General features: G+C 43.8%; 1 protein-coding gene across 1 annotated transcript; it reads left to right on the forward strand.

Moving 5' to 3' along the window:
- Positions 1–1,579: 1,579 nt before the first annotated feature.
- Positions 1,580–14,208, forward strand: LOC119212580 (transient receptor potential cation channel subfamily M member 4-like). Its single transcript, XM_037463140.2, has 27 exons — positions 1,580–1,689; positions 3,454–3,515; positions 3,616–3,793; positions 4,041–4,221; positions 4,812–4,981; positions 5,145–5,313; positions 5,714–5,778; positions 5,903–6,127; positions 6,499–6,601; positions 6,703–6,824; positions 7,940–8,224; positions 8,333–8,434; positions 8,569–8,697; positions 8,809–8,938; positions 10,134–10,279; positions 10,412–10,524; positions 10,614–10,727; positions 10,851–10,900; positions 10,992–11,230; positions 11,397–11,512; positions 12,084–12,216; positions 12,314–12,488; positions 12,621–12,786; positions 12,880–13,061; positions 13,282–13,414; positions 13,504–13,579; positions 13,683–14,208. The coding sequence occupies exons 1-27, from the start codon at positions 1,630–1,632 to the stop codon at positions 13,782–13,784; spliced, it is 3,726 nt and encodes a 1,241-aa protein (XP_037319037.2). The 5' UTR covers positions 1,580–1,629; the 3' UTR covers positions 13,785–14,208.
- The last annotated feature ends 402 nt before the right edge of the window (positions 14,209–14,610 follow it).

The raw sequence follows: 14,610 nt of genomic DNA on the forward strand, positions 1-14,610 counted from the left end.
ACTATAAAGGGTCCAGAAGCCGTCAGGGGCGAACAGATTTGGGCATCCAACAACCACCAAGAGATTTCTGAACGGTCTCCTCGAAAAGTCACGGCAGATTTGGGGATTTTCTTGGCAGTAAGTTTCATTTCTTTTTCGGGCGCGTCCTCAATCCATCATTTGGTTGGAGTCGCGCAGACCGTTTTTTGTTGGGATGGAGTGTGTCAGGACCGGATGTCTTCCTCACGGTCTGTCCTCCGCAGGCCGGTGCGGTATGGAGATAGCCATTCTGCTGCTGTTGACTGTGCCTTTGAGTGCTGCCACGCCACTGAGACCCACTCACAGGTGAGTGAAAAACCCCAAAGGCGTACACAGCTGCTGACAAGGAGGGACTGTATGGTGATGACGACGTGTCCGGGGAATCCCTGCTAATGTATATAAATCAAATAAAATCGAGTTGTTTGGTTCATGACATGCTTGTATTAATCAATACTTTCTTTTGATGGACCCACAGGGCAACCGCAGACGTTGCGCTCCCTGGGGACAGTCTCAAAAAGACAGAGGACATGCAGGAGCAGCATGCTCAATCCCCGAAGATCATCCCTTTTCATGCAGAAGACAAACATCCAGACCTTGAGGCACTGAGACACAGGTTGAAAAGAGCATTTCCTTCTAATTGGTAGCTGTTAGAAAAACTCGAATTCTCCAAATTCTATGTTTGTGATTTATTTGTAAACTGGACCTCTTCATCGTCGTTCACAGCATGGCAGTGAAGCGACGTCTGCGGCGTGCAGCCCAGCGTGGATGCCAGCTGGGGACCTGCCAGCTTCACAACCTGGCCAACACTTTATACCACATCAGGAAAAAGAGTGGAACGGATGAGTCCAAAAATGCCAAGGACCCGCATGGATTCGGCAGATAGCGCCAAGAAGGACGGGATTATAAGGACTAAGGGGGCCATTTCTCTATCTTTCTATTTTCTCTGTAAATGTTCCGAATGACTGGTACTTATTATGGATATATGCTCCTTGAGTTAAGACTGTGTGAAATGTTTAATCAATTTTGGTTTTAAAACGCAAACTCCTCAATATTTAAATGGATTTTATAATAAATATTTAATAAGAACAACTGTCTGGAACCTCATGCATATAAACTGAAGAGGGACACCTAGAGATTACATGTATGACAAAAGTATATTATCTATTTTACTTTAATTTCAACTCAATAACCATATGTGCCGTTAGCTGCGCGGTGTTGAAACTGCCAAAATCCTCCACTTTTTTAATGGTGGTGTTCTTTTTGACGCACTCGCCCCGCGTGGCCTTGTGTAGCAGACGTTAAATTGTGTGGTGTAAAGGGTTACAACGAGCAGGTCTATGGACTTTATTCCCAGAGGGTGCTCTACTTGTAAAACCACACCCTCACCTGCGCGGTGTCTCTTACTGCCCCCGCACCTGTTTAACCTCATGAAACTGAGCAGAAACGATCGGGTTGGCGAGTTACTTTTCAACAGTGTCAGGCATTCTTTTTAGTTACCGCGATGCTGGAATACAGAGACTTCTCATTTGAAAAATGATCAAAAAGGAATCCTGAAGTATTTTTACAGTCACGATTTATCAGTCAAACAGAAAAGGGAGGGGAACAAACACCATGAGAGACGCAGGAAGAAGAGATGACGGAGACAACATTAATAAATCCGGAAAGGACCAGGTCGGTAGTTTTCTACATGCTTTGAGCATTAGAAAAAAAAATGTGAACCTGAAAGTTTTGGTCTTGAACATTAAAAAATGTTTTTATTTGAACAATTTATTCAAAATTTCAAAAAATGGACAAAATGTTTTTTTGGTTTGAATATAGTTGTGACTAATTTCATTAATTCTTTTGAATGAAATGTGTATTTTTTATTTTTTATAAATTGTGCGGTATTATATTTTTCAGTTGCAGATTTTATTTTTTATTTTTCAAATCGCATTGGTGGCGCGACATCAATTGAGATCGTAACACGAGTGACATAAACTTTCAGGTTGTAGACATACACACATTTGTTATTCAAATGATCAAAACGTTTGGCCTGCATTTGGCTCCATACTGTAATGCATTTTAACTGTGTAAATAAACACACGTGTATTTCCAAGAGCTCATATCCCATTTACTACGATTGCGCATGTCGGATCGCGGCTTAAGTTGTTTCCAGTAGTTGTCAGCTTAAGCTAACGTTAGCTACGTTTGAGCTAATGTTAGCTTGAAGGCTTACGTTAGTGTTCAAGATGCACTTTTGACTGTTGTCAACAAAAAGAACGTGTTTGCGTTATGCAACTTTGGGGCAAATATAAGCTTTTACCCAATACTGTGCTGTATTGTCATGACATTGGCTGACATATTCAAACTAAAGTTAGCTGCCGCGCTAGCACTTCTTACCTTTAAGAGTTCTATGCGACCCATCTTATAGGGTCGAAACGCTCTGAGAGACGGCCGTCTTCATGGTGTTAATGGAATTGATTCAAAATGAGTTTGTGTTGGTTAAAGGAAGACAAAAATGAATGAAATTCAAATTTGTAAATAAAAGTCCAGTTTCAACTTTTAAACACTGAGGCCGATTTTTGGCCTCTGCTCCGAAAAAGGCCAACCCATGATAAACAGGGAACATCTCTTAAACTACTTTGTCGGGAAAATGTTTGCTGTCAGGTAAAAACTCTTCTAGGTCATAGCCTTGTGTATTGTAGGATATTAAAAAATAAATTGACGACTAGGTTCATAAATGAACTATAAATAAAATGCATTTAGTGTACACCAAAATACAACCATGATTATGCCGATATGTATTCAATAAAGTAATGGGAATTTTGTAAAACCACTGTAAATTTGAAACTGTAATCGAACAGAATATTACCAATGTACGGTAATGATTGTATTCAATGTAATGTTATCTATTCACTTGATAACACCACAACTGATAATGAGCGAGAGTCCTTTGAAATCCGAGCTACATTGAACGCACCAGGAGACCACTCCCAGGGGGCGTGAACACTGACATTCACACTTTTACTGATCTGTATAAATACTTGAAGGGAGCCATTGTTCTCGAGTTCGCTGGTGGAGACAATAGAGAGCCACTATGGATGGTCACAGGGCTCCCTGTGGCCTGTTGGTTTGTGGAGACCAGCGGCTCCTCAGCTGAGATGTTCTTTTTAGCACAACACCTTTTCCTTTATTAAATGCTTTTGATTTTAACTGTTCATTCAAAGATGTCTCCCGTCCGTGTTTTTTCATTTTTCGAGCATAAGAGTGTGGACAGTCTATGTTGTTTGCTTTGGTAGAGTGAAGCAGGCTATGAGTGATATGATTCTGGTGCTTGATGGCTGTTAGCGTGACAGAAATGTCGCATATATTGGCGCAATCAAGTTGAATGCGCTTGCTGTTTGGCGTCTCGGTTTCTTTTCTTGGGTTGTATAACCTGTTGAAAATGTCTTGCAGAGTTGGATTCCCAAAATCATCAAGAAACGAGTGTGCACCACCTTTGTGGAAGATTCTCTAAGGTATTGCGAACCTTTTGTGGCCGCCCCGTTGTGACTCATTGTGTCGAAGCATGAAAGGGGGATCACGTTTCAACGTGTGGTGTCCTCTGACCTCCCTCAGTAATGGCGCTCTGTGTCAGTGCGGCGGCGAAAGAGACGCCCACGGCTCCGTGGCTCTCGGTGACTACTTCAGCACGGCCATCGTCAACCGCTGGGACAGCGCCCAGCACTCCTCTGAGTACCCGACGGATGCCTTCGGAGAGTTGCAGTTTGCAGGAGCCAGCAGGAGGCACAGCCATGTGCGTCATTACATGCTTTATCTCGATATCTGTCCAATATAAAAGACCAGAGCCCATTGTTGATTTGCACGCAGGGGTTGTAGTAGTCCCTTTACTTTCCTAATCTTTAACGTACTGGCACGCCTGTGAAAACAAAGGCCATGCACTGATTCCAAACTAATCGTGTTTTGATAAAGTCAAGTCATTGGTGGTCCATAGAGGAAATGCGTTTGATCATATGTCCATTTTTGTCTCTCCCTGCTATTAGTTCTTGCGTCTGTCATGGGACACCCCCCCGTCCCTCGTCTACGCCCTGATGAGAAACCAGTGGGGTCTTCCTGCACCTAACCTGGTGGTTTCTATAGTGGGCGGAGAAGGGAGGACAAAGGTGAAGACTTGGGTACGGGAGGTCCTGAGGCAGGGACTGGTGAAAGCCTCACAAAGCACAGGTAAACATATGAAGAATGCAAACGGCAAGCTGGGATTGCTGTGACGGTGGATTGTGCTTTGCAGAAGAAAAGAAACGTGAGAATGAATAAGAAGAAAAATTCATTATGAAACAAACAAACAAACAACTTCCGGTTACAAAACTGGGGTACCATTACCTTGTGGGACTCCCGTGGGTCTGATTCTAATTTGGTCGTACAATGGCCATTTCCTCCTAACTGTTGTGCAGGTGGCACTCGGCTCCATTCATCTCTTTTCAACTGAGGTCACTTTAACGAGCCGTTCTCTCAGAGTTTCCAGATCAGATAACCAGACACATTGTACATTGCGTATTAAGTATAATGTGAGTTCCAGATGATTACATAAATTCAAAGATGTGTGAAATCATGTCTACATGTTTATAGAGTCCAGCTCACGCTGTTCACGTTCCGAGTGTAGTGGAATGTGGCTTTTTCATGACCCTGGTGCACATGTAATTTATAGCAGTTTTAGGCATACAATTTCTCTCTAAAATCTATAAAGATGTCATGACATTGCTGCCCTTCTCAAGAAATTTCCACAAGCCAACGGTTCCTCTTCTTACTGTGACCAGGAGCATGGATCCTGACTGAAGGCCTGCGAGAAGGCGCTTGCCGGTGTGTTGGAGAGGCGGTGAGGGATCACGCAACCGCGGCCTCCTCGGTGTCCCTCAACAGGGTGGTGGCGCTGGGTATCGCTCCCTGGGGCCTGGTGGACAACAAAGAGACGCTAGTCAACCGTGAGGTGGTTCAGACACTCGTGTATACAAATCTGTTTAGGACCCCCCAATTACACCCACCAGAATGTTTCTCTTTGATCAACCAAATGCAGGCCTCTGACATACCACAGGTATCAAAAAATAAAAAAAACACTGCTATATCATATCCTTTGATTGTTCCTCGTGCAGGGCAGCTTTCCTGCTAAGTATTACGTCAAGAACACGTCCCGGGACTCCCACTGCCTGGACAACAACCACCAGGCCTTCCTGCTGGTGGACGATGGCAGTGTGGGACGCAGAGGAGAGACGGGGTTCAGGGCCAAGCTGGAGGACTTCATCTCCCACCAGCCCATCTGCGGTGAGGGATGGGATTTGGAAAATCTGATGTTTTGTCTATGTAGTGGAGGAATAGGGAATCTGCCTTGTTAATACATTAAAAAAAAGAATTGTTGTTCCTTCATCTAAGTTACTGTTAAAACTAGAAATGGGAAACCCAGTGTCCATGCAGAAGAAGAAGAAGAAGAATGATGACACATCCTGGCTGGATTTACCTGAATCGAGGCTCTTTCTAGCTTATTATTTTTATAAATATTCCAGCAACTTGTTTATTTATGTTGGAAAACTGAGATACATCCAAACAATGCAAAGGTCTTACAACCACAATCACGTTCTTGCACTAATATCTTGCTTTTCAGCTAATTCCAGCTAAGACTTCACTAATGCTCTGTAGTAATTAAGAATTGTCAAATGTTTTGTAGGCAGCGGCAGCATTGACATCCCCGTCCTTTGTATGCTGATATCAGGGGACGCAGGAATGCTGGAGGTACAGACACTGCTTTTTATGTCTGTTGATGCCTCAAAGAAGTTATTGGCTCAGTTTTAATCGGATTATGTACTTTTTTCATATTCCAAAAACCCCAAAAATGTCTTTCCCTAATTTCCGCCAGAGGGTCGATCTCTCTCTCAAAAGCTCCATGCCCTGGCTGGTGCTGGCCGGCTCCGGAGGCCTGGCCGACTTCTTGAGCGACATCCTGGACAATCTGTCACCAGCCGCGGCCGCCCAGTCGTCCGGGGAGGGAGACGGCGACGGCGTGGATTTGAAAGACAAAGTGGCAGAACGGGTCAAAAAGCACTTCCCTGCTGAAAAGGAGGCGGACAAACTAGTCGAACGGGTAAGCGCTGTGGACGGAGACGTGTGCCGCCATTGTGGGGCTCCTGACACAGACGGAACAGGAGGAATCCTCAATCAACTGTTTTTTGTCACAGTTGAAGTGGCGGAAGTAGGACCGAATTGCAGACTTTGAGAACTACTGTATTTAACAGAACACAAAATGCCAGGAAGTGTCCGAAATGATAATTAAATCAGTCACTCAATCAGTGTTTTGATTTTTTTAACTACATGCCGGAAATCCTCGCTCCTCATGAGAAGGCAGTCTGCCTGATGATATTATGGACCTTTATTCATAATTACCTCCTTGTTGATCTCTTTTCTGCAAGTATTAAGTATATACAGAAAAAGTATTGTTTTGTTCTGGGTCTACAGGCTCTGAGCATCTACCAGATGAGAGGCTTAATTACTGTCTACCATGGAGAGCAGGAGGGCCCAAATGACTTTGACACAGTGCTGCTCAAAACATTGGTTGGAGGTACATACAAATAATGTGTAATATAAATATTGGTGTTTTATGTGTCGACCCAATTCTGATGTTTGTGTGTGTGTGTGTCATTGTGTTTTATTTTACTTTAGCTAGTAAGCATCATGCGTCCGTTGATGCCAACCCTTACAACGAAGAGCTGAAGCTAGCGGTCACATGGAACAGGGTTGACATTGCCAAGAGTGAACTTTTCATTGAAGACATCCATTGGACGGTGAGAGGGACGATACTAGTTCTCTAAAAATAGATGCATAATGTGTCGTAACACTTTTTGCCCCGTTGTGCAACAATGTGTGTTTTGAATTTGGCAATGAAGTATTGATCTTGTAATGAAACCTTTGATCAAATAGCAGAGGTGTGGACTCGAGTCATGTGACTTGGACTCGAGTCAGACTCGAGTCATGAATTTGATGACTTGAGACTCGACTCGACAAAACGTACAAAGACTTGCAACTCGACTTGGACTTGAACACCGATGACACTTGACTTGGACTCGAGCCTTTTGACTCGAGAAGACTTGCTACTTCCCATGAAAACTGGGGGAAAACATTTCCACACCACCGCGCCGCTCTGTTTATCTGCATCTGTCAAAAAAATGTGCGCCACCTGTATGCAGAGAGCGCGCGCTGCCTGCACGACATCCAATCACGGCAGTCCATTTGACCGTATCAACGAGACAGCTCGTTCATGGTTACAAAAATCTGGATTTTTGAACCCGGATTCAGACTCCGATGGAAATCCTCGCCAACATTATGTCAACGTCCGTTTTAAAGTAGTGTAATGAGCTGAGTTAAAGTTATTAGTTAATCAGTTATGCAGATGTTGCATGTGTTCACGTTATGCTCTGTTACCAGCTGTAGTTACGCGAGACAACCCGAGTTTTGGGGGGCCGTGTATGCGGAAGTGTTCGTTCGGCGTGGTGACGGCCAACAGTGACCGAAGTTGAGTTGTTTTATATAAATAAATGCAGCGGAGTTGCAAGCCAGTCATCGCCTCCTTATTTACGCTGCAGCATTGGGGTGAGCGTTACAGTACTAGAACACAGTCACAGTTGATCCACCATTACCCTTCCCTTCGTAGTCTAGGTCTGTGAGGCAGCGCACCATCACCCAGGGTTCCCCGTCCCCACTATAATAAAAGGACTCGAAATGACTCGAAAATAAAATGGTACGACTTGTGACTCGACTTGAGACTTGTTGGCTTTGACTTGTGACTCGACTTGGGACTTGCTTCGTCTTTGACTCGACTTGACTCGGGACTCGAGGGCAATGACTTGAGACTTGCTTGTGACTTGCATGACAGTGACTTGTTCCCACCTCTGTCAAATAGTATGAGGACTTAAAAGACTCCATGACGGATGCCCTGATCAACGACAAGCCTCAGTTTGTGCGTCTATTCACCGAGAATGGCTTCAACATTCTGGACTACCTGACTTACGGCCGGCTGGAAAGCCTTTACGCCTCCGTGGCTGAAGGGACGGTGCTTTACCATCTACTTCAGCGCCACCTGGTGGAGCGGCTTGGAACTGCACCGTCAAACCAGCAGGACTTGCCTTCCATCTGGGTGGCAGAGAACCTACAGATTGGACCAGTGACTGAGATTAGCCTTTTTGAGGTTTGACATGCTGTAATGTGGTCTAGTTTTTCCCAAAACCATTGATAAGAAAACTAAGTTTAGTACTTTAAGACCTTTATTCTTCTTCATTCAACATCAATTTCTCAGGTTGCCAGGGTCCTGGAGCTTTTGATGGGTGACGTCTGCCAGCCATTTTACTGTGATGCTTTAGGCTTTGAAGATTTGTCATCCAACAGGGGAGCACTTAGGGTAGGCTCACATTTTCTTAATACATTGACAAACTGTACCTGAAAGCTACTAAACTACCGACATGCCTCCTGTACCTGTGGCGTTGTCACAGTCAATCTGATACTTCCTCCCCCGCTTCTTTTCCTCCATCCCAGCGTGCCAGCAAGCGGGTGCGTGGAGAATGCTCTTATCAAGAAGAACGCTGCCTCTCCCCCTGGACCTCACTCTTCATCTGGGCCGTCATGCAGAACAGCAGCGAGATGGCAACTTTCTTCTGGGAGATGGTAGAACTTCCCAAAAAGCCTAAATTTGTTCCACCACATGGCCAACAAATACTCTCTGTACCCATTATGAAAGAGTTCATATCCCAAGACTTCTTATGCGGTCTTTCCAAGGCAGGAGAGTCGGTGCTCAGTGCTCTGAGTGGCTGTAAGATTCTGAGGGAAATGTCCAAGTTGGAGGAGGAGATGGAAAACAAGCTGTCCATGAAGGAGCTGGCCCAGAGGTTTGAGAACCTGGCACATGGTGAGAACATGAACTTTGAACATGTGCATGATATGTTGTTGTTGACATGAAATTGTTTTGGAAAAAAGTCAAAATATGTTAAGTTGGGGAAAAAGAAGTTAAAAAGAATTAGGTCAGCAATCGTATCAAAAAAATTATTTGGTTGAAAATGTAATACAAATATTAACAAAAATTAAAAGAAATGTTGGTTTGAGAAAAAATTAGAAAACATTAGGTCAACAGGTATTTAAATAAAAGTCTAAATATATTAGGTTGGAATGCATCCCAAGAATATATTGTTACAATGTTTTGTAAAAAGATATTCCTTCTAAATAAATAGAAAAAAACAAGTGAATCAAAAAATGTCATGACAAATATATATATATATATATATATATATATATATATATATATATTTATAAGGGCAATAAATGTATTGAAAAAATCGTGGGGAAAAAATATTAGGTTCTTTTTTTTGAAAAAAAGTAAAAAAATGCATTTAAAAAAAACATGATTAAACCAATGTACCTCAATAATAATCGGACAAGTATTCTAGTGTAATCTGTCCACTCATAAGTTATTCATGTTACATTTATGATTTTGCTTAGTTTTTTTTAAGTTCCTTGAGGCTGTCACGGTTTCGGTTCATGTCTTGTTTTATTTTGTAGTTTTATGTCTCTTGTGTCCCTGGGGTAACGTCACTTCCTGCCTTGTCCTGTCTTCCCTGTGATTGTCTGCCGTGTCGTCGATGATCGTTTCCACCTGTGTCCAATCACCTGCACCTCCCCTGTGTATTTAAGCCCTGTGAGTCTCTTGTCGCATGATTACCTGTTGCATGTGACCAGTGTTGCGTCGTGTCCCGCATGGCATGGCATGGCATGGCATGGCATGGCATGGCATGGCATGCATATATGCTCCCTGTCTCGTCATTGTTTTTTCCCCTCCCCTTCTCGCCATGTTTTGCTGTAGTGTTTTTGAGTTTTGATTTTGCGACTATTAAAGTATTTTATATTTCCTGAACTCCGTGTCTGAGTCCTCCCTCTTTGCCCTCGCATCCGCACTCTGTGACGGTGGCGATGGAATGGCACCTACATACTTCAAAGAAGTGCTGTTTGATGATTGTGTTTTTAGAATCAACTCATGCTCCATTTTCTTTTTTGTCTTAATGTTAACAACCCAACAACCCGTTTCAATCCTCTTTCTTCCCTCCTCTCAGACATGTTCAGCTCTTGCTATCGGAGCAATGAGAGTCGCTCTTTCACCCTATTGATTAGGAAATCTACAGTTTGGGGCGGTACCACTTGCCTCCAGATGGGCATGGGCGCTGACGCACGACTGTTCTTCAGCCACGACGGAGTGCAGGTGTGTTACTGTACTTTACACAGGTGTGACAGATGCATTGATTACAACCATGGCACCAGGTCTATTGCGCAAAATGAATCAATGAATGAATAGAAGTTTGGAAAACTGGTCTAAATGTGTCGTCTTCTCCAGTCTTTGTTGTCCCAGATCTGGTGGGGGGACATAGAGAGACACACAGATGTGTGGAAGCTCGTGCTCACCTTCTTTTGTCCCGTCCTCTGCTACACCAACCTCATCTCTTTCAGGTAAAATACACATTTGTATTTTTTTTCAAGTTGCATTCAGAGGATGGCAATATCTGCACTGATGCATAATAACATTCCCCACCACACAGGAAGCAAGAGGACCGGCATCAAGGGCAGGACGAGAAGCCTTACGAGGACGACACGGGCAAGGACATCGACAGCCTCGACGGCCAAGCAGTCTTCTCTTTCTCAGACAACCCCATGTAAAATATTTTGAAGTTAGTTAATGGGTGACATGTCTGTTATTACGGTTTTCAACGGAACCCTATGTTTAATGAATTTCTTGTTTTGTGCTGGTTAAAATGTCCGTTTTTTTTTTTTACCAGTGACGATGACGCACAAGGATCACCACCTCCCAGGACACCAACCATCAAAGGCGAGCCCTCTTAAAATGAAGCACCCCTAAATAAATAAAAACAGAAAAGTACGAGAAGCTACTGAACCAGGTCCAATGATCTCCCCTACAGGGAGACGCGTCTCTTACAGAGCCCCCAAGCGTCCGTTCATAGTGTCGAGATTGCGTCAGTTCTGGTTCGCCCCCGTCACCACATTTCTGAGCAACGTTGTGATGTACTTCCTGTTCCTCCTGCTGTTTGCCTGGGTGCTGTTGGTGGACTTCAAGCCCCCGTCCTCCTCTGGTCTGGCCCTCACGGAGTATGTGCTGTACTTCTGGGTATTCACCATCGTGTGTGAGGAGATCCGGGAGGTGAGTGCAGAGAGACGTGCTCGTTCTAAGTGGGGCGCTTGATGCATCTGCTTCGCACCAAAATAAACTAAATTTCACGAGAAATATATTTTTTAGGGTGAAATAACATTTTATCATTACGCTCAATGCTGTTCTGTTTATGGCTGTGTTTCATTTCTTCCCTCAGATATTCTTTTTAGGGACGATGAGTTGGCGTCAGAGGACCAGAGTGTACATTGATGATTTGTGGAACAAGTGTGATCTCATTGCCATCGGGCTGTTCATCACGGGAGTAATCTGCAGGTACACACAAATACTACGCAGTAAAGTCTGGATTACTGCAGTATAATATTTGGCAGTAACCACAATGTTGTTAATCTAAATGGTAAATGTAAATGTTAAATGTAAATATTCAGTCTAAATGTCAGACGTGACGACTGAACATTACAATATTTACTGGAATTCATGCAGCAAGCCAAGATGGCAAGTCCCAGTGAATTAGCTCTTGGCATGAAGCAGGGGTATCAAACTCATTTTAGGTACAGGGCCACATACATTCCACTGGCCGGACCAGTGAAACCATTGACGATGGTCCGTTCGACTGGGCTGGGGGCACGATCGCAGATGGTCCCGTAGACGAGGATTTTATACTTTCAGATTCAAATCTTATATTTACGAGATTCACATTTTTTTTAGGCTTACATGTAAATCAGACCACAACAGTATGATCAAAAAGGATCAATAAATCCTCTCATATATTCCATAAATCAAAGTGTGCTCATGCTCCTCACTCCCATCATCAGTGACTTTCAAATTCTTTGCTGAGAATTATAACAACCGTATTACAGCACGTATACGCTTCACACTTTTTTAGGATGTTCACATGGTCTTATGGATTTGGCCGGGATGTCATGTGTGTTGACTACATGGTCTTCACCGTCCGTCTCATTCACATCTTTGCCATTCACAAGCAGCTGGGACCAAAAATCATCATCGTTGGCAAGATGGTGAGAAGCATTTCCATAAGTTGACATCAAACCTATGTTGCCTGGCAAGATGTTGGGATTCTAATGATGGAAAGGAAAACATTTCCTCTCTTTTTAGATGAAGGACATCTTCTTCTTCCTTTTCTTCCTGATGGTGTGGCTCATGGCGTACGGAGTAGCCAATCAGGCTCTGCTTTACTCGTATGACGCGAGCTTGGAGCGCATCTTACGCCGGGTTTTCTACAGGCCGTACTTACACATCTTTGGACAGATCCCCGTGGAAGAGATGGATGGTAGGTGTGCATGTTTGTTAGGCTGTGTGTCAGCCTCTTGAGAAGACTTTAGTTGACAGCTTTCAAAGAATAATGTATGTACTGGGTGTTTTGATCCCAGTAATAACTTTTTATATTTTGTGTCTGTGCCAGTTGGGAAGGAGTGGGACATGCCGTGCACAGACAACATGACACTGATTGAGAGCGGTCAGGAGCCCTGCAGGACTCTGCATAGTAACTGGCTGGTGGTGATTCTGCTGGTTGTTTACCTGCTGGTCACCAACATCCTGCTCATCAACCTTCTCATCGCCATGTTTAGGTACCGATGTCTGTCAATCTGTTCCTAGCGAGCTTTGCTGACGCGCTATAAGTTCTGTGCACTCTTTACGCTGCCTTCCTTGTGTCCATCCAGCTCCACCTTCTCTGAAGTCCAGGCTAACAGCGACATCTACTGGAAGTTCCAGCGCTACACGCTGGTGGTCCAGTACCACTCCCGTCCTTCCCTGGCTCCTCCTTTCATCATCCTCTCTCACCTCAATCTCTTCATCAAAAGGGTCATCCGCAAAGTGCCCTCCATCAAGATCCAACATTTTGGTCAGTATTTGAAAATTCTGCCGGCCCTTTGAGAACCAGCCCCTGGGGGTTTTTTTGCCTACTGTAAAGAGCTTTGAGATGATGAACTGTACTTCAAGGTTCTCGTTAACTGCAACAGTGGCGAAGCGTTCCAGAAATGGAGAGACGATGGAGTGTTGGCTGGGGGAACGGCTGAGTAGAACGATAACATTGATTAAACCCTTTTTACCTTTTCCACCAGTGCTGGAGTTGAAAGGGAAAGACGCCAACCAGCTAAAGACGTGGGAAACCATTCAGAAGGAGGACTTCTTGACGGCCCAGAACAAGATCCAGAAAAGCAGTGACTCGCAGAGGCTCAAACGGATGTCTGTCAAGTGAGGACGCCCTCGTACACCAACACTGCAGCTATTTGAGTACTATATATCTAAGGTTAATATCTCTCTCGTGGTTCTTTTTCTTTCAGAGTGGACGGTGTGTTTAAACATATGACTGAAAGCAGAGACGACGTTGAGCACAGGCTGAGGGCTTTGGAGAACGAGGTAAAACGAAAGCGTTCATCACTCGGGACAAACAAATTGTGAAGCACTTTATTTCCTTTGATGTTAAAATGTTTTTGGGTGCTTTTGTCCTTCTCTTCATCAGATGAGAGAAAATTTCAGCTGGATTGTTGATACTTTGGCACAAAGCGGCACTTTTAAACCTCCTCGTCCTCCTCCCACATCCAGACGTACACATGACCATTAAAGACTCCTCACAGAAACAAGACAGATGTTGGTGGCATGTTGGGATGTCAGAGCTCTCATTCTGTATTCTGCCTCTTCTTCACAGATGCATTCCCCTCTTCTTCTATGAATAGCATTTGGTCCATAGTATGTCTTCATAGCTGTAGTTTTGAGCTAAATCAGGGGCTTACACTGAGTGAGACCGTGTCATCACTTTCTGCCTCGGGTGCATGTGCAAATGTGTTTTTTATTTGCACAATTTAAGAAACACTGTTAGAAAAACTCCAATAATGTTCCACCTTAGTAAGACAGAAGGCCTGTGCTCTTTCACATAGAGGTGCATTGTGTTCTGGGTCATCCGGTCATCAAGGTGCCGGTCGATGTCTATAAAAAGACAATTGTCTCGACCCAGCACATGGGTTTCGCCCAGAGCTCCCCCCCCCCCCCCCCCCCCCCCCCACACTCCCCTTGTATGTCTTTCAACTCTGTCTCATGTCTGCAAACATTAAATATCCTCTTTTCATGATTTTACACTGGTGTCAAGTGAAATTCTTCTGAGAGGAAGACGCAAAAAGCCAACTGAGCTTATTTTAAGATGCACCTGTATAATATTAAAATAATTTACAAAATTACATCCAAAATGAACTAAGTATGAGATAGATAACAAAAGAAAGAAGAAAAATAACTTAATTGGTTTGAGTGTGTGTTTGCGCTTGTGTTTGCATATCAAAGTGAGCATGGCTTGTGATTGTTCAGGGATGCATAAAAATTTAAAAAGTTAAAGAGACTATAACAACATAAATAGTAAGAATCGGCAGTTTCTGAAATAAAGGAGGAGCTGTTGCAAT

The sequence above is a fragment of the Pungitius pungitius genome, chromosome 21 (genome assembly GCF_949316345.1).
Source record: "Pungitius pungitius chromosome 21, fPunPun2.1, whole genome shotgun sequence".
NCBI classification, from domain to species: domain Eukaryota; kingdom Metazoa; phylum Chordata; class Actinopteri; order Perciformes; family Gasterosteidae; genus Pungitius; species Pungitius pungitius.